Source organism: Sus scrofa, chromosome 10, assembly GCF_054392235.1.
Source record: "Sus scrofa isolate SSC_HxYL_T2T_F1_AM1 chromosome 10, Sscrofa_HxYL_maternal_Yorkshire_Landrace_v2.0, whole genome shotgun sequence".
NCBI classification, from domain to species: Eukaryota; Metazoa; Chordata; class Mammalia; order Artiodactyla; family Suidae; genus Sus; species Sus scrofa.
This window is the reverse complement of record NC_139392.1, coordinates 17,256,658-17,277,997: the sequence shown is the minus strand read 5'-3', so window position 1 is coordinate 17,277,997 and position 21,340 is coordinate 17,256,658. Positions and strand designations below refer to the sequence as shown.

The window sequence follows — 21,340 nt, the reverse complement described above, 5'->3', positions numbered from 1 at the left end:
GGGAAGAAAGAAAGAGAGAAAAAGAAAAGAAAGGGAAAAAAATTCAATAGTCTTGCGAACTATTATTTATTTTATTTATTTATTTATTTAGTGTTTTTAAGGCTGCACCTGTGGCATACGGAGGTTTCCGGCGAGGGGTCGAATCAGAGCTACAGCCACTGGCCTACACCACAGCCACAGCCACGCCAGATCCTAAACCCCCTGATCGAGGCCAAGGATCGAACTTGCATCCTCCTGGATACTAGTCAGATTTGTTCCCACTAAGCCACAACTGGAACTCCCGAACTATCTTCCAAAGAAAAGTTTTTTTCTAGAGGTGAGGGTTCCTTAACCTTTCACCTTTTAAAAATAACAGGATTCCCAAAGGTCCATTCCTTCCTGGCCCACTCTTTCTCATGCTAGCACCTGTTTTCAAATAGCATCTTTCAAAATCCTTTCTACACAGACTCTGAACATTCTTATCTTTTTCTCTCTCTCCATTTTTTGTGTCCTCTCTATTTCTTTTACTTAGGATTCCCCTCTTTCTGCCTTAAAGACATGGATTAACTTCCCGGGTGAAGGTCCTGGTAACCACCAAAGTACTCTGCACATAATGCTCAAGTCCTTTTGGCAAGTTTTCTCTAGTGCCTAATTTATCTATTAGTCTCATTTCTATAATCATCCAGTTCTCCCTCAGCCCATAGGTCAGAGGAGATGACAACATCCCCTCTAAATCTCTAAGGCTGAAGCACAAAGGAAATAGACAGAAAAGAGTAGAGGAGACACAAGCACAGAGGAGAAAGATCTAATATATGTCTAACTGGGGTACCAGAGGGAAAGGAAAGAGACAACAGGGCAGACACAGAATTTGCAAAAACGATCAGAATTTTCCAAAGCCGATAAAAGGCATCAAGCCACTGATTCACAAAGCTCTGCAACCCCAAGCAAGATAAAAGCAAAGTAAATCACACCCAAACATGTCACAGTCACACTGCTGAAAACCAAACGCAAAAAGAAAATTTTTAAACCAGAGAACAAAAACACATATTATTTTCAAAGGAGCAGCAATAAAATGAATAGCTAAGTTTTCAACAGGAATAATGGAAGTAAGAAGACATGGCATAACATTGCTAAAATGGTCAAAAGAATTCATTTTTAACATGGAATATTATACCCAGCCAAAATACCTCCTAAAATAAAAATGATTAATGATTAGCAAACTATACTATAAAGATAGTTCTTCTGAGAAGAGGAATTATGGTCCCAAAGATAATTATAAAAATGAAGGGAGAGGAGCTCCCATAGTGGCGCAGTGGTTAACGAATCCGACTAGGAACCATGAGGTTGCGGGTTCAGTCCCTGCCCTTGCTCAGTGGGTTAACAACCCGGCATTGCCATGAGCTGTGGTGTAGGTTGCAGACGCGGCTCAGATCCCGCGTTGCTGTGGCTCTGGTGTAGGCTGGTGGCTATGGCTCCGATTAGACCCCTAACCTGGGAACCTCCATATGCCGCGGGAGCGACCCAAGAAATAGCAAAACAAGACAAAAAAAAAAAAAAAAATGAAGGGAGAAAGAAAAACAAAAAGAGTAAATATGTAGGTAAATCTAAATTCATAGGTGCTGTGCAAAGAAATAATATCTTTGAAGATTTAACATACCTTAATAATTTAGTACATAATATAAAACATGTAGAAACAAAATGCATATTCTCATTAACATGCACACATACATACACAAAGAAGGGGTTCAAAGTGTGCTAAAGTGCTAGCATTACTGGGGAAGTAGTAAAAATAACTGTTCCTACTATAGTGTAATAAGGCAAGGATGTATGCTGTAATCTCAAGAGAAGCTACTAAAAGAATAATAATAACACACAAACTAATAAAGAGAAAACATGTACAATAAAAAGGACTCTGATTAATTCAAAAGGCAGCAAGACAAGTGGGGAGAGGGAATGGAGAAGGGACAGACTAAGAGGCACCAACGACTACACTACAAGGAAGAAGCTACGAGGATATATAGTACAATGCAGAAAATATAGCCCAAATTGTATAATAGCTACAAATGGAATATGACCTTTAAAAATTGTGAATGCCTATGCTGTATCCCTGAAACTTATATATATCTCAACTATATCTCAATTTTTAAAAAAATAAAATTAAAAAGAATGGGAAGACAGATGAGAAAATAGGGAAATAACAGATGGGTCAAACAGTAAACAAAGACTAAGACAGTAACTATAATCCCCAATACATCAGCAATTCCATTAAATGTAAATCACAAGGGGGAAAAAAACTTTTATACATTTATATATTTTTATGTATTTTATATATTTTATATGTTTTTTATATTAAATATAAGGACACAAAAAAAGTTGAAAGTAAAAGGAAGGAAAAAGACCATGCAAACATCAACCCCTCCCCCAAAAAAGGCTGAAACACATCTATACTAACATCAGACAGTCTAGACTCTCACAGACATAAGGAGAGATATTACCTAATAATGAAGGAGTCAGTCCTGAGAGGACATAAGAATTCTAGGAGTTCCCATCATCGCTCAGTGGAAACAAATCTGACTAGTACCCATGAGGATCCCTGCCCTCACTCAGTGGGTTAAGGATCCAGCGTGGCCATGAGCTGTGGTGCAGGTAGCAGACGTGGCTTGGATCTGCCGTGGCTGTGACTGTGGTATAGGCCAGCAGCTACAGCTGCAATTGGATCCCTAGCCTGGGATCCTCCATATGCCAAAAAAAAAAAAAAAAAAAAAAAAAGAGAGAGAGAGAGAGAATTCTAAATCTGTAAGCAACCAAAAACATTAAAACTTCAAAACATTAAAACAAAAAATTGACAGAATCAAGAGGCAGGTAAATTCATGATTATAGCACCAGACTTTCAAATGTCTCTCTTGATGGCTGACAGTATAAACACATCCAAAAAGAATCATTAAAAGACCTGATCAACATGAGTAACAGACTAGATAGATAAATAAACTGCTCCCAACAATGCCAGAATTCTTTTCAGATATGCATGGAACATTTATCAAAATATTTATCAAAATATTTCCATTGGAGTCAATGGCAAGACCCTTATTTCACAAAATGGAAAACCAAGTCAGGAGCCCAGAGCATAGGAAACAGCGTTGGAATTAGAGCCAAAATAGTACGATGATTTAAGCCCAGTTCTGTCCTCAGATCCAGTATCTGACCCTAGCTTTCATTTTATTCTTCAACAAAATCATGCCCACAGCATCACAGCCATAATATCCCACAGCCAAACTGGACCTAGGGCTCCTGCTGCATCTCAGCATCAAAATGAGCCACCCAAACTGGAAAGCCTCTGCCTTCTACCTCCATAGAGCAGAGCGTTTTCTGCTGACCTTCTCAAATAGAACCCTACCTTCCTGAAGTCTAGAGCAACCCCCTCCTTCGTACCCCCAGTGTAAAAACTTCCTAAAGTCTGTAGGTCTACACCTCAAAAACATCTCACCCATGGAAGTTCCCATTGTGGTACAGTGGAAACAAATCCGACTAGTAACCATGAGGTTGTGCGTTTGATCCCTGGCCTCTCTCAGTGGGTTAAGGATCCTGCATTGCTGTGAGCTGCGGTGTAGGTCACAGACTTGGCTCGGATCCCACGTTGCTGTGGCTGTGGTGTAGGCCAGCAGCTACAGCTCCAATTCAACCCCTAGCCTGGGAACTTCCACATGCTGTGGGTGAGGCCCTAAAGAGAAAAAACAAAACAAAAAATCTCACCCTCACAAGGGGAAGAAAGGCTAGAAGTGTTTTCTAGAACAAAGTAGAGCAGTGTTCATTCAAACTGTTTTGACCTGTGAGTAAGCCACATATTTCAAACTGTTTAGACCCACGCATAAACCGTCTATTTCACACTGCAATCGAAGATGTTCATAAACAGTTTGTTCCTATCTCTGAAACAAATATTTTTGCAACATTTGTTCTATTTATTTGCAGTTCTAAGGATCTATGGTATTAATTCAGATCCTTTCCTATTCTATTTAGTTTTTTAAATGTTGGTCCTGACCCACTAAACTGATTTCACACTCACTAAAAGGGTCACAACGTGCAGTGTGAAAACCCTCCGGATGAGACAGAAGGCCTAGAATTTACCTCTGGGGCCAGAACAGCACGTTCTTTCCAGACCTGGCTCTTCTCTGCTCCCATCCGGCCACCTACAATCCTGAAACACGAGCTGCCAACTTCTCTGGCAACAGCGTGAGCAGCTCAGAATCACAGCTGCAAGCAAATCCCCACCAGAGACACGGGAGAACAGCTCCAGGCACCTGTCATCAGGGGCTCAAGAGGCTCCTGGGGGTGCAAAGCCCTACAAAGGCCAGGGCTTCTCCTTCCAACCTGGCTCCCTCTGGCGACCCATCACCGCCCCTGAGTTTAATGAAGCTGTCCTTTGGTTCTACACGCTTTCCTGAAAACTCTTTCCACTTCACTGCTTTCCTGAACCCACCACCCAAAAGGGCCCGATTTGTCTGCTTCGCCAGGATTCCCACCAAACGTGAACCAGCCATCGTCACCTTCATCACGATCACGTTTCCCAAAGAGGTCCCCCTCTGCCCCATGCCCCCAGAGACTCCTAAGAGAGGAGTATACCTATTCTAAAATGCATGAAACCAAGCCTTCTGGGGACAAGGCTCTGCGGTGAGCCCTGGTCCTGAGTGCTGGGAGGAGGACTAGGTTACAGAGAACAACTACAGAGGAAGAAGAGAGTTCTCACCCTCAAATGCATGGGGGAGAGGAGAAAACGTCCATCCAATACTCTAATAATAATTAATGTGACCCAGTAGCCCCTGAGCAACGCAGCCAATGTGCCAAGTCTTCACCAGAGGCCGCCAGAGCGGTGACCCTCAAACCCACTTCAGTAGCGGCACCCCAGGGAGCTATGATGCGCCACAGGGAACTGTCGGAAATGTTACCCTGTTAAAGTGAAGTGAAGCTATAGCTGTGTGCAAAAGCTCAGGTCATACTTCACGCCAGATTCTTGAAAAGCTAGGTAGCAGCAGATGCCACATTTTAAGATAACAATTGGGGAAGAAAATCAGAGTTGAGAAAATTCTATCCAATCACCCTAGTTTACTCTGCATGTAAAGAAGTCGGCCGGCCATCACTCAGTGTCAGAACTCAGGCCCGGGGCCGGCTCCCGGAGTAACAGGTTCTCAGGGGGCACAGAGCCCGTCTGAACAAGGAGCAAGCTGGGTTTCCCAAAGGGGAGAGGCAGCGGGGAGGAGAGCGTGCCTGACGTTCGGTCCACGGAGGGAGACACAGGAGCCAGCAAAGCAAAGGCAGGCAGAGAATGGCCCAGCTGCATGACAGGGGCCCTTCATGACTGCTCCGCACAGGTATCGACATGAACCAGTCAGACCCTACTACACACCAGCCTCGCCAATAAGCACTCAAGTCGCCAAAGCTGTTACTTTCATTTGTTGTTCTGTCTGGAAAACGTACTGAAAACAGGTGAGCTTTAGAGTAACGTGCTCCCAGTCACTCCATCTGCAAGTAGAACCATCGCAAAGGATGGTACTTTCTTTTTAGGGCCACACCTGCAGCATATGGAGGTTCCCAGGCTAGGGGTCGAATCTTAGCTGCAGCTGCTGGCCTACACCACAGCCACAGCCATGCCAGATCCGAGCTTCATCTGCGACCTATGATACAGTTCATGGCAACGTCGGATCGGTAACCCACCAAGCGAGTCCAGGGATTGAGCCCGAATCCTCATGTATACTAGTCGTGTTCGCTGAGCCACAACAGGACCTCCCAAAGGATGGTACTTTCAATGTAAACCGCTTGGCAGGGAGTAAGGATCAGACATGACAACAGCAGACACAAGCACTGCAAACTTTCTCTATAAAACGATCGTCCAACTCAGACAGATAGCACAGCTGTACTGAGCACAATGGCCACTCAAAGAAAAGGACAAACTCCCGCCTCCACAGCATATGCACATGGCCCAGGGCTCAGGACCATGGCATCTCATTATCATTCCACCGACACGAGCAGGCCTGAGGCAATCCACAAACGGGCCCCCAAATGTTCAGGGTCCCAGGGGAAAAACCACTGTGTGCAGGAGTAAAACTGCCAGTGAAGAGCTCTTACTCCTGTTCCGCCTCCTCCCTGCAGCGGCCTCCAAAGGCCTGAGTGAAGAGCTGACCACAGATGCCGTCCCCCAGATGTGGCCAAAGAGTTGGCCAAGCTGCAGCCCACAGCACCACACCAGCCACACCCCAACCCCCAGGGGTGACTTGAGGCAGAGACGGGATCACCCACCCCTGGAAGACATCCAGGAATGCCTAACACATGAGCTTCCACCCTCCCCAGGACACCCCTGGGTCCTCACTGTCCCCACCTCACTCAGGCCCCATGGTGGTCCCAGCTCCACCGCCAGGACCTGTATGCCCGGGCAGGCACAGCCACACCTTACCTCCAAAGTTGGCCAGCCGCCCGATCCGCGTAACCGGCACCTTCCGCTCGCGGGCACGCTCACTGAGCTGGAGGGAGAGGAGGAGGAGACCTCAGGGGGTCGGGGACTGGGTTCAGCACCAACCTTCGGGGGTTCATGCTGCCCCCCATGTCCCCTCTCCTCCCCCAAAGGCAGCTGCTCAGCCCAGCAGCACACTCGACCCCGAAGAGGCCTCTGTGTGCCTTAAAGTCCAGGCCACAGCATTCGGAGACGGTCCCCAAGGGGGCCTGACACCGCAGCACCGTGGGAACCACCCCAGCCCCAGGCCGGCCTCCCGCACGCACCATCTGCTTGTGGGGCTTGCTCTCGGGCCGAGCCTTGGCCTGCCGGGCCTTCTCAATGTCCTCGGCCGTGAGGCCCCCCACGGGGGACTGGTCCTGGTGGAGGAACCGCCGCTGAAGGCCCGTGGAGGAGAATGGGTCCCTGGGGTTGGCAAAGAGCCTCCTGTTCACCCCGCCCAGAGGGTGGGCGGCCTGGCCCGGGAACCCGCCTTCCCTAAAGGGTCCACTGGCAGCATAGGCAGGAGCCGGGCCCTGGCTGCTGGTGTGATCCTGGGCTTGCTCGGAGGAGGTGGCGGCAGAGAAATCCTCGACCCTCGGCCCTGAGAAGTGGAACTCGGCTTGTGGGTCATCGAAGCTCTCGGAGTGGGGCTCTTCATGCCTCTCCTGGCCCTGCAGGGAACGAAAGGGGTGAGGAGTTCCCCCTGTGGCTCAGCAGAAACAAACCCAACCAGTATCCATGAGGACACGGGTTTGATCCCTGGCCTCACTCAGTGGGTTAAGGATGCAGTATTGCCGTGAGCTGCAGTGTAGGTCACAGACATGGCTCAGATCTGGCATGGCTGTAGCTGTGGTGTAGGCTGGTAGCTGCACCTCTGATTCGACCCCGAGCCTGGGAACCTCCAATATGCTGCGGGTGCAGCCCTAAAAAGACCAAAAAGAAAAGAAAGGAAGCCAGCGGGAGAGCTGCAAGAGGCCAGCCAGCACTCCTCCCAGGGGCACCCCCTTCCACCAGGGCCACCCCACCCTCACCCTCCCAAGAGTCACACCACATTCTGCCCAAGGCTGGGGCCAGTTCTGCGGCTGAGCAGAGGCCTGGGGAGCCGGGGTGGGGGTGGGGGGCTCCATCTTGGGGTCCTGAGCACCTGCTGGGGGCCCACTGGGACCAGGTGAGTGACAAGTTCTTCACCTGTAAGCTGGGCAAAGGAGAGGCCACCAGGGCTCTGAGGAGGGAGAACTGGGGAAAAGACAGTAAAGCCGTGAGAAGCTCAAGCACAGGCGGGACCAGCAGGGGCGAAGCAGCAGCAGACAGGGAGGAGGCCCTGCCTCCCTAGGCCAGCGCCCTGCTGCACAAGTGGCTCCCACCAGTCAGCCTTGGGCGTCCCAAGGGGCTCTCACCCGAGGGCCTGTCACAACCAGGACCAGCCCCGGCTCTCCCGGGAGCAAGGGCTACAGGGCAGGGTTACACCATGTCTCCCTTGGAACAGTAGCCAAGGCCTGAACTTCAAGCCCAGGTTCTTTCTTTGACCCCTCTCTGCCACCTTCTCCTTTGAAAACAGGGGTGTACCCCCAGTCACAGGGTTATGCGGGGCACAGACAAGGCCAGGGGATGGTGCCAAGATGCTACAATTAGCACAGCACTGACTCCTGAAAGGGGGGTTGGGGCTTGGATTCCCTGCTTCCCCAGAAGCGGATTCAATGTGCGTGCAGCCCAGAGGTTCTGCAGAGATGGCTGCAGAGCCCAACACCTCCTCACTGCAGCTTTATACGACATGGTGGGGTCTAACAGACAGACCCGCCCTCCAGAGGAAGGAAGAGACACGCTGTCACTCTCATCTCCTACATGGGACACAAGGCTGCAGGAGCTGCAGTCCTCGGTAAAGGACCATCAGGAAGCCGATGGCAGAGCAGGCTAAGCCTTGACCCCCGGGCCGCCTCGAGGTCGCCTGGCAGCCCCTTCCCCAGAACAGACTCGAACTGTACTGAATGGAGGGGCATCTCTCCAGATGCCAGGGGAGCCCCGAGGTGAGGAAGCCTGAGGCAGGGTCCTGAGAGCTATGTAACTCCAGGAATCCCCTCGCTGGCTGCGGACCCATAACTCCTTCTGCCCCATCACCCCGCCTGCTGCCCGCCAGCCAGCCCTGCGTTACCACAACCTGTTTATGTGCCAGCCAAGGGGGCCCAGTGTCTCAAAGGGACCAGACTCAGGGTTTGCTGAATGAATAAGTGAGCAAATCCCCTGAGGAGCCAGAGGGGGAGAGGTTTCTGGAGTAGCTGGCCCTCTGTCCCCTCAGAGAGAGGGGACACCAACGTCTAAGTTGTTCAGGGAGAGAGTGGGAGCTCAGTGCCTCCTTCGTGGTGGGGGACGGTCACTCCCTTCGACCTCCAAGTGGCTGGTAGGGGGAGGACCCTGCCTGGGCAGGGGGCTGCCCATGTCCAGCGGGCTGCCTCACTCCCGGGCGTTCCCCAGGCCAAACACCCCACAGGAAGGCGGTGGCTGCTCACCAGCAAAGGCACCCAGTGAGGCGGCCAGGGCACAGCCTCGGCAGAGGGGGACGGGCAAGGAGTCTGAGACCCGGCACAGGACACGGGATTCGGGTCCCGTCACTTGGCTGGAGCAGGCCCTGCTGACAACCACTTGGATGGCAGAAAGTCAGGGCTCTTGGACTCAGCATGAGACAGCACAGGGAGTGAGGGGGAGGCGAGAGGTGAGGATGCTGCCCTGGAGAGGGGCAGAGCCCCACATCAGCACCCAGAGACCGCGGCAACGTGGAGAAGGAAGACAAGGCCCGGCCTGGCTCGGGCTCAACTGGCATTGGGAGAAGAGCCGTCGAAGCCCGAGGAAGGTCCACTGACACTCAGGCCCCAGTGACAGCTGGACACTGAGCTGTGACATCCAACCAGACACGGGTGTCCTGCCCGCCTGCACACTGGGCAGCCTCTTTACAAAATCGGCCCAACCAAAAAACTAACATAGATCAGATGAACAAGGTGAAAGTGTTCTATCTTATAAAGAACTTGTTTGGGGAGTTCCTGTTGTGGCTCAGTGGAAACGAATTTGACTAGCATCCATGAAGACACAGGTTCGATCCCTGGCCTGGCTCAGTGGGTTAAGGATATCGTGCTGCCGTGAGTTATGGTGTAGGTCACAAATGTGGCTCAGATCTGACTTGCTGTGGCTGTGGTGTAGGCTGGCTGCCACAGCTCTGACTCAACCCCTAGCCTGGGAACCTCCATATGCCACAGATGCGGCCCTAAAAAAGTGGGGGGAAAAATGGACTTGTTTGCTTCCACAAAGGAAGCATCGCAGGGATTTTGTGGCTGCCTCCATAAGAACACAAGGACTGTTAGTCTTCTCTTTGTGACTTTTTCAATTTCTAAAACTGAAACGGCCTCTCTTCCTACCTTCAGGACAGCCCAGGAGCTGAAGTCAGGCCAGGCAGAGAGGCAGGGTGGGCCTGTCACGCCCCGCACCCGGCATCCGGAGGTACTGGCTAAGTGCGGGTGAATCACTGGTCTGACTTAAGGGGGCTGGGCTTCGTCCAGTCACCTGGGCAGCTTGAGACGATTCCTCCAACTAAAACTCGCTCATACCACGGCAGCCTCACCATCATACCCGCAAGGACGAAAGGCTACACTAGCCAGTGGGCTCTATAGCCCCAGGGGGACCAGCCATCCTGGCTGTGCCCTGCTTCACTGCCTTGGTCTCAGCAGGCCCTCAGGTCCCACCCCCTCCCACCATCAACGGGCCTCCTCACCTGCACCTGCCCCCAGATCACGCCCATCTGCTCTGCAGCCGTGGACTGCAGGGTCCTGGCCAGCAGGACGAGCTCCCCGCCAAGGCCCAGGTGCTGCAGGTGGGTCTCCACAGCCGCCTGGGTCAGCTTGACGAGGCCTTTGACCAGCATGAGGGCGTCCCCCAACACGGCAGCCATCCTTCCAGGCCTGGAAGAGAGCAGGCAGGTCAGGGCAGGGCTCCACACCTCCCTGGTGTCACGCCCACACGGGGCACCTCTCCCCCAGACTCGGGGCAGTTGGGTTTTTCCTCTGACCTGCCCCCACCCTGCTTCGGATCCAGGTGTCAGAGTGCAAAGAGAAGAGCCCAGGGTTCAAGGCAGACTGAGCAATTCCCCACGCTGAAGGGTGCTGAGCAGAAGGAAAGCGTCGGGGAGTCGGAGCTGTTTGCTGGGGCCCCACGGCCTCCCCATCATATGCACAAGTTAAGGGATTTGCCCAGAGTCCCTCAGCCACCAAGCAGTAGAACCAGGACCTGATCTGGGTACAGGGACCTAGTCCGGTGCTCTCCTTCTGGACCAAATGCACAGGCTGGGGAGGGAACACCTGCTCCCCAAGCAGCTCCCTTCGGGGGCCAGGGATTCAAGGTTGGGGGGTAGCCCCAACTCCTCATGGGCCACCCAATCCAGCCCAGCCACCCTGGCTCTGCCCAATGAAGCCTCTGACAGACACCCACCGAGGGAGCACAACCAGAGCCCCCTCCCCACCCTCAGGCTCAACGATTCCCCGAGCCAGTGCTTTCCAGCTGCAGTCCAGACCACAGGGCACTGCCTTTGGAAAATCCTAACTGGCACTGAAAATGCCACCAACACGATGGCACGACAGACGGGGAGCAAGGAGCACCTGCAGGAAGGGGCGGCTGTGGGAGTCGTCTCCCCTCCGTGTGCGCACACCCACTCTCTGCTCTCTACCGGTCACAGCGTAAAAGGGGCTCCTTCCTGTCGGGGGCACACCGGGTGCCATGCAGGGCAGAGTGCACGTGGCAGTCCCCACATCCTCCTCTGGCCTACCTGGGGCTCCAGGTTGGGGGGCAAGTCAGACAGGGAGTGGCGGGGAGAGCAAACACAAAAGGAGACTCCAAGAAGCCCCCGGAGCGGGACGGGGCACTGCAGCGGGGGCAAGGACCTGCCAGGAGCCTCCGAGATAAGATCCGGTGGGCAGAGCGGGTGTGGGTGTGGAAGGCACGACCAGGAGACCCGGACCAGACGTGTGAACAAACACCTGGAGGCCAAGACGGCCAGATGCACAAACGCAGGGCTGGGCCAGCAGGAGGGAGGGGGTTCTCAGCACACTAATTAGCAGCTGCACAACCGCAAGGCCTGGCTGACGAGCATCTCCACCAGAACCGGGGTTCCCACTCCTGGCCGCCCTTCTCGGGGAGCAGCCCCAGTCGTCTCGCAAGGATCCGCTCAGCTCCTGAGCACAGGGTACAGCTGCTCTGATTTAAAAGGAGAGCTGTCAGAGTGCCCTGGGGGCCTGGCGGTTAAGGATTCAGCATCGTCAGGGCTAAGGGTTTGGGTTGCATCTCTGGCCCCAGAACTTCCACATACCGTGGGCGCAGCTACATAAATAAATACAAAATAAAGAGAGAGCTGCAGCGACAGCCAGAGGAACCCCCACACACCAAATGCACAGAAGCCTGGAAGTCAGGACGACCCACCATAACCTGCCCTCCAAGAACCCTCCACCTCATCTCCTTTGAATCCTTATGGATGACATGGATATTGCTGCCCACATTTCACCAAGTCAGCAAGGTTAACTAACCAGCCAAAATGATGCGGTTCCTGAGCGGTGGCCCCAGGTCTGGTCTCCGCCCTTGTCTTGTGTCCACCACACCAAATGCTTGGTTCTCCGCCTCCAAGGCACCCTCACTGGGACAGGGCACTGATCAGCCACAAACACACCGCCTATAGCCTGATCAAAGCCAAGGTTTCTGGAAGGTGATCATACCCTTGAAAGAGGTGGGCGGAGCCCTGCTCATCGCCTGCTGCTGTTTTCACACCCCAGAGCAATAAACAAGTGTGAGCCCCAGATCAAACGCCTAGGACTAGGAAAAGCTCATGTAATCAGAGCTCAGGTACAGCTGGTGCCAGCTCGCAGCAGCTCCCCAGCCCCAGCCCGACACGTACCGCTAAGCTTTCCTCGTGAGGGAAGAAGGAAAGAGACATCAGAGTCACGCAATGGCAGAGGCCAGGGCCCCAGCCCCAACTAGCATACCCTACTGCCTGGGGGCCCCAGAAACAGGCCCCCCTCCCCTTGCACACCTCTAAATCCAGCCCAGATAACCAAGGCGGGAGTCTCCCAGAGGCCAAAAGCCCCGATGATCCCAAACCCTCACCTGGCCTGACAGCGAATCCTGCACAGAACATCCGAAGACCTCTTTCATTCAGTCTTTGTTTTTAGGCTTAAAATTAATTCTGGGAGTTCCTGTGTGGCTCAGTGGAAACAAATCAGACTAGTATCCATGAGCATGTGGGTTCGATCCCTGGCCTTGCTCAGTCGGTTAAGGATTCAGCCTTGCTGTGAGCTGTGGTGTAGGTCACAGAAACGGCTCGTATCCTACGTTGCTGTGGCTGTGGTATAGGCCGGCAGCTGCAGCTCTGATTCGACCCCTAGCCTGGGAACCTCCCTATGCCAGAGGTTGCAGCCCTAAAAAGCAAAAAAATAAAAGCAAATAAAAATGTTCAAAAATTAATTCTGCCTAAACATCTCATCCAAGTTATCATAACCACAAACTAAAGTTTCACTAGAGCAAAGTGGCTAAGTGATTTTTTCTTTGGGGGGGGTTTCCTCTGCCTTAACTTGAACAGCCCACTGCACCAATCGGGTTCAATCTGAAATAAACACTGCCGGTCCTGCGCACTGCAGATGCAGGTCTGGAACTCAGCAGAGTCCAGTCCTGACCTTTTTATTTCTCAATATGTCAGCACCCACATATTTCCGTGAAGGGCCAGGATGACACTTACTTTGTGATGATTTTTTTTTAATTCAAAAGAAGAAAAAGATAAACTGACCAAAAGTTTTATTAAATTCCTGCATTTGGGAAACATGAGTAATCACAGCTTCCTCCAGCATTTTCCTAACTTTTCAAATTCACATATCCCACATTCAGAGTGGCAAATAAATGTCACCTTTTAAAAGTATATATTGAAGGAGTTCCCATCGTGGCTCAGCAGTAACGAACCAGACTAGCATCCATGAGGACACGGGTTCGATCCCTGGCCTCGCTCAGTGGGTTAAGGATCCTGCGCTGCTGTGGTGTAGGTCACAGACATGGCTTGGATACCATGCTGCTATGGCTGTGGTGTAGGCTGGCAGCTGTAGCTGTGATTCCACCCCGAGGCTGGGAACCTCCATATGCAGAGAGTGCGGCCCTAAAAAGACAAAAAAAAAGGTACACATTGAAAAGTAACTCATTATGCCTTTCTTCCTGCCTGAATGGTTGCATCCTCATACCAGAGAACTTTCCACGGGTGCCAGTCTCACGTGAGGGAGGAAGACAACTAGTGTCAGGTCCCTGGAAAGGCAGGCTCCATCCATGTGGAAATGACATCATGGAAATCTACCTTCCTGCTACCACGGGGCAATACCTCCTCTTCTCATGTCAACAGATGCTGCTCATAAACAGGCTGTCACTGTGAGCAGAGTCACACATACATGGCTGCATGCTTCAAAACCGCAGCTTGGAGTTCCCATCGTGGCTCACTGGTTAAGGAATCTGACTAGGAACCATGAGGTTTTGGGTTCGAACCCTGGCCTTGCTCAGTGGGTTAAGGATCTGGCGTTGCCGTGAGCTGTGATGTAGGTCACAGACGCGGCTGATTCCTCATTGCTGTGGCTGTGGTGTAGGTAGGCAGCTGCAGCTCTGAATTCGACCCCTTGCCTGGGAACCTCCATATGCCACAGGTGCAGCTCTAGAAAAAGACAAAAAGACCCCAAAACAAACAAACAAACAACAAAAAAAAACCAGCAGCTTTTTAGAGCAACTGCAGGATCCAAGCCTCGTCTGTGACCTACACCACAGCTCACGGCAACGCCAGATCCTTAACCCACTGAGTGAGGAGGCCAGGGATCGAACCCAAATCTTCATGGATACTGGTTGGGTTCCTAACCCACTGAGCCCCAATGAGAATAGGGCACCAGCTATTTTTTTGCAAAGGAGTGTCTATCCTCAAGGGGAACAACTGCCAGAGAAAATGCCTTTCCAACACTTTCTTCACCTTCTGGTTTACAAAAACGGGCTCTCACAAACCCTACTTGGAAGGCACCAGAATCCCAAGGTGACTGGGAACTCAGCTCCCGGTGTTGGTGCAAACGCCTCCAGGCATGCACAGCACCAGGCCCTCAGCTACACCAGCAGGTATTTTCATCAGGCTCTTAAGAGAATAAAATCAAAAGCCCTTCCTTCCCCCGCAAATACATTTAATCACAAGTTTAAAATCGTATCCTCTGCACAACTTCATCTGCAAGTATTAGCGCCCTCGGCCCACCCTGCTTCACCTTGCTGGTCCTTGAACAGGTTTTTAGGGCCTTGCCCAGGAGCGTGCAGGCTCCATGTCCACGGAGCGGCCCTGCTCTGATGGAGCATCATGCTTACAGCCGTGGGGTGAGGACAGGTATTCACAGTCGGGAGGGCCCACTAGGTACCAGCCCCCAAATAAGAAGTCATCCGGTCACTCTACGGTCTCCTCTCAGTGCCCTGAGCTAGTTTGTGCAGGTCCTGGGATGAACCTGCCCTTGGCCCCAGGGTGCTCACAGCTGCAGTGGCACGCAGGCACATCTATAAAGGGCACAGACGCCAGGGAGACGGCCAGGGGCCAGCTGAGGCTGACACGCGAGGATCAGGCACAGAGGAGGCAGCTGAGCATCAGCAAAGCCTGGGAGCCTGGACGGCTTGGCCGCTGCCGCCTCCACCACCAACCCTAAGGGTGTTACTCAGCTCTTCACCCCTGCCCAGTAGGAGGGGCTCAGGGTGGCTTACCAGGCCCCTTTTCTGCTCCTAACATACTACCTTGTTATGAAGGAAGGAAATAAAGATGTTGTCTAGAGAGAGAAAGAACTGGAATAAAGGCAGCTCATCACTCCCCAGAGAGAGACCGAGAAAAAGCACAGCCAGTGTCCCCTGACCTGGGAGTTGTGCTCGAGAGGAAACTTCCTGCTGAACTCTCACTCTCTGACCTTCGCAAAGAGCCTTCAGAGATGCCATGTCATTCATGCTGAAAAACAGACTCAGAGATTCCATTAGCCGGAAATTATCTGGGGTGTGGGGACCTTCAAATCTGGTCTCCAAAACTAAAATAAACCAAAAACCCACAAAGTGATGCCCACCTGACCAGAGACAATAAGATAAATTAACAGGAAGGTGAGTGTGTCCTTTTTAAAGCTGTACGAGGCCATCCTGATAGATGTACACTTTTCCATCAGGACCCGCACAGGGGGATTTGATGGAGGGACAGTTCCCATATGCACTGCAAGTTCCCCACCCCCACAGCCAGAACTCACCCTCTGTCACTTGTCTCCTCTCACCAGGTGACAACAGCCAGGGCCAGGGTGTGAATTTACTAAGCCACTACTCAGTTCTCTTTGTAAGTAGAAAGCGCTCGGCAAGGCAGACCAGCTCCCATCCAAGCAAAGCCCTAGAGCCTGTATCTCCAAATGCCAGCACGCCCTCCTCTGATCTCTTGCCATCCTGAGCTGCCCCCAGAGCCACGAGATGACTGGCGTAAGCAAATGCACAGCAGGCCCTTCGTCTTGGGGAGTGGGTGTCAAGGGCACCAAAACGCCTTCCCCCGAGCAGGCTTCATCCCGCGTCTGCCGCGTACCTCGCCCCACAGGCATCGAGCTCAGCACGGTCAGAACTGACCTCGCCCCCCCCCCCCCCGCCCCGGCTCCTGTCCCCAAGACTGCGACCAGCTCCCACTTCTCTCCAACCCCCACGACACACACCTCCCCTCGTCCAGCGGGGTGCTCCTGGCTGGGCAACAGCCCTGAACTGGCCTCTCTGCCCCTGGCCTTGTGCAGGAACGCACGTCCTTCCTGCTCGTCAGACCTCAGCTCCGACAGCACTTCAAGTCCCCTCCCTAAAGCCCACCCACAGCCCCCAGGGCACCCTGTTCTTCCCCCAAGGGAGCAGTGACCATGCTGTACATTGCCTGTGCTGCTGTTTTCCCCCACACCGGGCTGTCAGCCAGAGGGGACACATCTGTTGTCCCCTCTCTGTACCTCCAGCCCCTCGTGCCGCGCCTGACCCAGAGCAGAAAGCAACGGACGCAGCTGGGGCCCCCGAGGTTTACGAAGGCCTGCTGTGCCCAGACCTGGTGCACCCCTGCCTGCAGCTCATCATCCACACGTGCAATCGAAGGCCTCTTAGGCTCCTGGTCTGAGGGGAGGGTCTCACACGTTGATGGGCATCAGAACCACCCAGAAGGCTCGCAAAAACACAGATCGCTGGGCTCTGCCACTTGCGTTTCTGATTCTTTGAGTCTGAGATGGAGCCTGTATTTCTAACCAGCTGCCACCTGCTGGTGCTGCTGCCGATCCGGGAAACTTACTCTAAGAACCCTGTTCTGGAAAAAGAGGGGGGAAAGGGAACAGAGGTGGCCTAGGCCCAAGGCCAGGCAGGAGGTTCCAACCGAGATCCTTACCTCAAAGTCTCTCCCCGCTGCCTCCCCCCAAAGCCTGGCTTTGCCCTGACAGGAAACCTTCGGCCTGCCCCTTCCTTTCCCATGAGTCCTTCAAGAAACTGCAAAAGGACATCAAAGATGACACAGGTCTGAGGACAATGACCCACGGAGCCGGCCACCAAGGGACTCTGCAGACCGTCCCTGCAGTACGCCTCGGAAAGGGCTGTTTGGTGACCTCTGGCAGCCTCTGACCTCTCCGAGCCAAGACCCCCCTTTCCACTTCGGGCACGAACAGCCCAGCCTCCCTCCGTCGGGCACTGGAAAGTTCCTTTACATGCCTGAATTTTTTTTTTCCATTTCCTCTTAGAAAAAGGAAACACCCGTCAACTGCTACCTCCAAGGACTCAGCGGAGTGTACGCATTCGACAAAGACTTAAACTTCTGACCCTCAAATCCATGGATTTCTGTAGACATGCCCTTCGCCTCAGCCTTTAAAAATCACACCCTAGGGGCCATCACTCAAAAATCTCAGGTGCAGAGCTCCTGTTGTGGCGCAGCAGAAACGAATCCGACTAGGAACCATGAGGTTGTAGGTTTGATCCCTGGCCTTGCTCAGGGGGTTAAGGATCCGATATTGCCATGAGCTGTGGTACAGGTCGCAGACACGGCTCAGAGTTGCTGTGGCTGTGGTGTAGGCTGGCAGCTGTAGCTCTGATTCGACCCCTAGCCTGGGAACCTCCATATGCCACGGGTGTGGCCCTAAAAAGCAAAAATTAAAAAAAAAAATCTCAGGCACTCCGGGTGTCTACCTAGTGAGCTCCAGCCTCGGGGTCTGTCAGCAAGTTCAGAACTATCCTAATACGCTATCAATGTTCAAAGGCAAACATGAAGAAGAGGGAGTTCCCATGGTGGCTCAGCAGTAACGAACCCAACTAGTATCCATGAGGTTGCGGGTTTGACCCCTGGCCTCAATCAGTGGGTTAAGCATCCGGCCTTGCTGAGCTGTGGTGTAGGTCGAAGATGTGGCTCTGATCCCATGTTGCTGTGGCTGTGATGTAGACCAACAGCTGTAGCTCTGATTTGACCCCAAGCCTAGGAACCTCCATATGTCGAGGGTGCGGCCCTAAAATAAATAAATAAAAACACATGAAGAACCCAGAGGAAGAGATAGAGAAAAAGAGCCTTCATCCCCTGCCCCCTCCCCCATCCCCACCCCTCCCCTCCTGTCCGTCAGGAAGGTGAGTCAAGCACCCACTACCAGCGAGCGACAGGCCACTGGGTCATTCTTTCCCCACAGCTGCGAGTCACCTCCAGAATGGCCCCAACCTGCACATCTACCACAAAGACCCCTTTCCTCTTCTCTCCGCCTGACAGTTATGCAAGCAGCCAGCCCAAATCCGTCAAATGCATCTCCTTAACGGTGCATGTGTGATGATAATTCAGCTGCAAGAATGTAAACCCCAACGTGGTTTAAGACCGGCTACATAAATCGTGGTCCATGCATAAGATGGAATGCCATGCAGCCACTTAAAACGACACTGTGACAGGTATTTGCGGACAATAAGAAATTGATCATTTATTCCCATGTAGGAAAAAGGCAGGTTACAACATAGAATTGTCCTTCATTTGGGGGTTGGGGGGGAAGAAGGCAGGCGATGGATGAGAGCCTGCAAAACACGAACAGCAGTTCTCTGGGTGACAAGACTCTTTTTACAGTCTTTTCTTTATTTCCTAACATTTTCTACCAAGAACATGCACTACTTTTATCATAGAAAATAAATCACATAAACATAACCTTGAGTATCTGTTGTTAAACAAAAGCAAGCACACAAGGGTGTCATTTAAAGAAACGATCCCACGTCCCTGAAGTGTCTGTCCCAGAGGCGAAGGGCAGATCAGGATGCTATAAATACTGCCTCTTCACACCCATGTTTAGCCACTGTCCTTCATCAGAAGACAACTGCCCCTAAAAGGCCACCAGGAAGATGGAACACGGCCATCCCACTTTTGGGAAAGAGGCTCAACTGCCCCTCTCAGAAGGTGGCACAGGCAGACCCGACACCGGGTGTTGAAGGACAGAAATAATTAACGGATACTCTCCTCCAAAAACGGGGTCCAGAATAACGCAGCAAGTGCAGCAGTCACATTTTTCTGAACCCAAAGTTAAGACGTGTAATATGACTGGCGCCCTTCAGCAAACCATGACTGGGAGGCCACACACAGCCCTGCTGCCTGCTTTTGTAAATAAACACTGACTGGAACACAGCCACATGCATTCACTTAGGTATTGTCAACAGCTTGTTCATTTACATATGCATGGTCTATGGCTGTTTGGGGTTTTCTGGTTTGGTTTTAAGCAGTAACAGCACAGTTGAGGAGTTGCCAGGAAGAACCATGGCCCACCAAGCCCAGAATATTTCCTATCTGGCTCTTTAAGGAAAGTGTGTTGACCTCTATTCCAGGCAACAGGGTAAAATGTAACTTCAACTGTCCCCAGAAATCTGGAAAGATCACTAGATATCAGAGTAGCCCAACAAGCACTAAGGCCGGTGTTGGGGCAAGAGCCCCCCATGACAGCTCTGCTGTGGACCCCCAAAGACCCCCATCACCCACAGCCCCCAGACTGGAGCTGGACAAAGGGAGGGGCTCTATGTTCCTTTTACTGGACCACCTGGAACAGGGCGGCCTGGGGGTTGCTCCTGAAAAGGTCAGGCCTGGAGCAGGGGTAGGGTGTCAGCTGCCAGCCTCCTGTATACCTCTTCTGCCCCCACTGCCATTTCCCAAAGTTCACTGCCACCTGCATCCCTGCACCCTGCCCCACACTGACACATGCACTGCCAGGCCACTGCTCGAGCTTGAGCAGATAGAAATCCATCCACCATCGAACCAGTCCTGCATTCCTGCACTTTGGCCATGTCCCTAACAGGAGGCCTCCTGCCGTACGCTGGGGGTGAGGGGGAGTGGGTGCTGACTGGAGAGGAGATTCAGGGGGCTGCGATCCCCGCCCCCAGCCTTACATCGAGCCCCCACTGCGGAGGCCCCGGGGGTAGGGGGCTTCTGCCCTGGATCAGGCTGCACAGGAATTCGTTTCTGGACCTCAAATTGTCTCTGAGGCTGAGGACTTCATGGCCCCTCAAAAGCTGTTTTCAGACTATTGGGATTTTTCTTGGAACTGTTTTAAAAGTATATGCTCTTAGGCTAACACACACACACACACACACACACACACACAAGCAGGAGCGGCAGGCACTCTGAGCTTCTCCTCTGCTGCATTTCAGCAGCTCCCCAGTTTTTGCTTGGTGAGAAGCAGAATGCCGGCACAATGCGATGATAACTACAGCTGCTAGTACTTACTAAGAGTTTGTTGTAGGCCAGCCGGTGTGCTAGGCGTGCTCTGTGTATTACCGCACTCATTTTCATAAGGTGAGCGTATTAGTATGCCCACTTCACCGAGGAAGGAACCAAGGCACAGAAAGGGGAAGCGACCTGTCCAAAGTCACACAGCTAACAAGAAGTAGAGCTAGGACTTGAATCTATCGTGGCTCAGAAGCCAATCATTTAACAAGTAAAAGGAGAAAATAAGCGCAGGCACGTGTTGCAATGTCCTAGACTAAATTCTCCACCCGCGGGAAGATGAAGACAGCCCTAGGAGTCCCTAGAATGTTGCCCCCAAGTGGGCACCAGGCCGGGGGCAGGAGGCGGAGATTAAAAAGCAGCAGAAAGAGAAGTTCCAGCTTCTAATAATGATCCAGAGAGAAACCCAATGCTGTGAACGAACTGCACGGGCCCAGGGCTCCAAAGCGCAGGCAGGTGGCACGGGGGTCCCTCCCAGGTGGCCTTTCTTCCCACTGGGAGCCAACGTCACTGACAATAAATACCAACCTGCCAAGCAGGGAGTCCTGACGGTAATTTCATTTTCTGACTAAAAACCCACCAGTTTTCTGCTTAAAACATTAAAAAAAGGGAGTTCCCACTGTGGCTCAGCAGGTTAACAAGCTGACTAGTATCCGTGAGGATGTGAGTTTGATCCCTGGCCTTGTTCAGTGGGTTAAGGATCCAGTGTTTCCATGAGCTGTGGCGTAGGTCACAGATGTGGCTCGGATCTGGCGTTGCTGTGGCTGTGGTGTAGGCCAGCAGCTGTAGCTCCGATTCAACCCCTAGCCTGGGAACCTCCATATGCCGTGGACGCAGCCCTAGAAAGAAAGAAAAAAACATTTAAAAAGATTTGGTTCAGGAAGTGATACTGATGACGCAGTCAAGATGCTCTGAAGCTGGGTTCAACTCCTGCCTCTGCTGCCAATCTAGGTCAGGCCACTTAAGTTCATTTTTGCCCCTCCGTTTCATCTCATCTGTTCGGAGTGGGTCAGATAATCCATACAACAGTACCTAGGATCCCAAGCCCTTGGCACACAGTAGGTGCTCAGAACCATTGGCCAACATAATTTTTTTTTCCCTTTTATTTT

The 21,340-nt window shown here is 52.3% G+C and overlaps 1 protein-coding gene across 9 annotated transcripts in view; it reads right to left on the bottom strand.

The window, feature by feature from the left end:
- Nucleotides 1–21,340, bottom strand: part of COQ8A (coenzyme Q8A) — a 45,878-nt gene that overhangs the window by 13,417 nt on the left and 11,121 nt on the right. For 2 of the 9 annotated variants that reach the window (XM_021064418.2, XM_021064416.2), the window contains 3 exons: nt 10,218–10,404; nt 6,745–7,131; nt 6,422–6,488 (listed from right to left, as the gene is read on the bottom strand). In XM_021064418.2, the coding sequence (XP_020920077.2) occupies nt 6,422–6,488; nt 6,745–7,131; nt 10,218–10,394 (631 nt within the window). In that variant the 5' untranslated portion in view covers nt 10,395–10,404. Of the gene's footprint in view, nt 1–278; nt 1,209–5,592; nt 6,489–6,744; nt 7,132–10,217; nt 11,693–12,018; nt 12,181–16,200; nt 16,297–21,340 lie in introns of those variants that run through there. The other 7 variants (XM_021064419.2, XM_084979291.1, XM_084979290.1 and 4 more) reach the window with 7 other exon arrangements.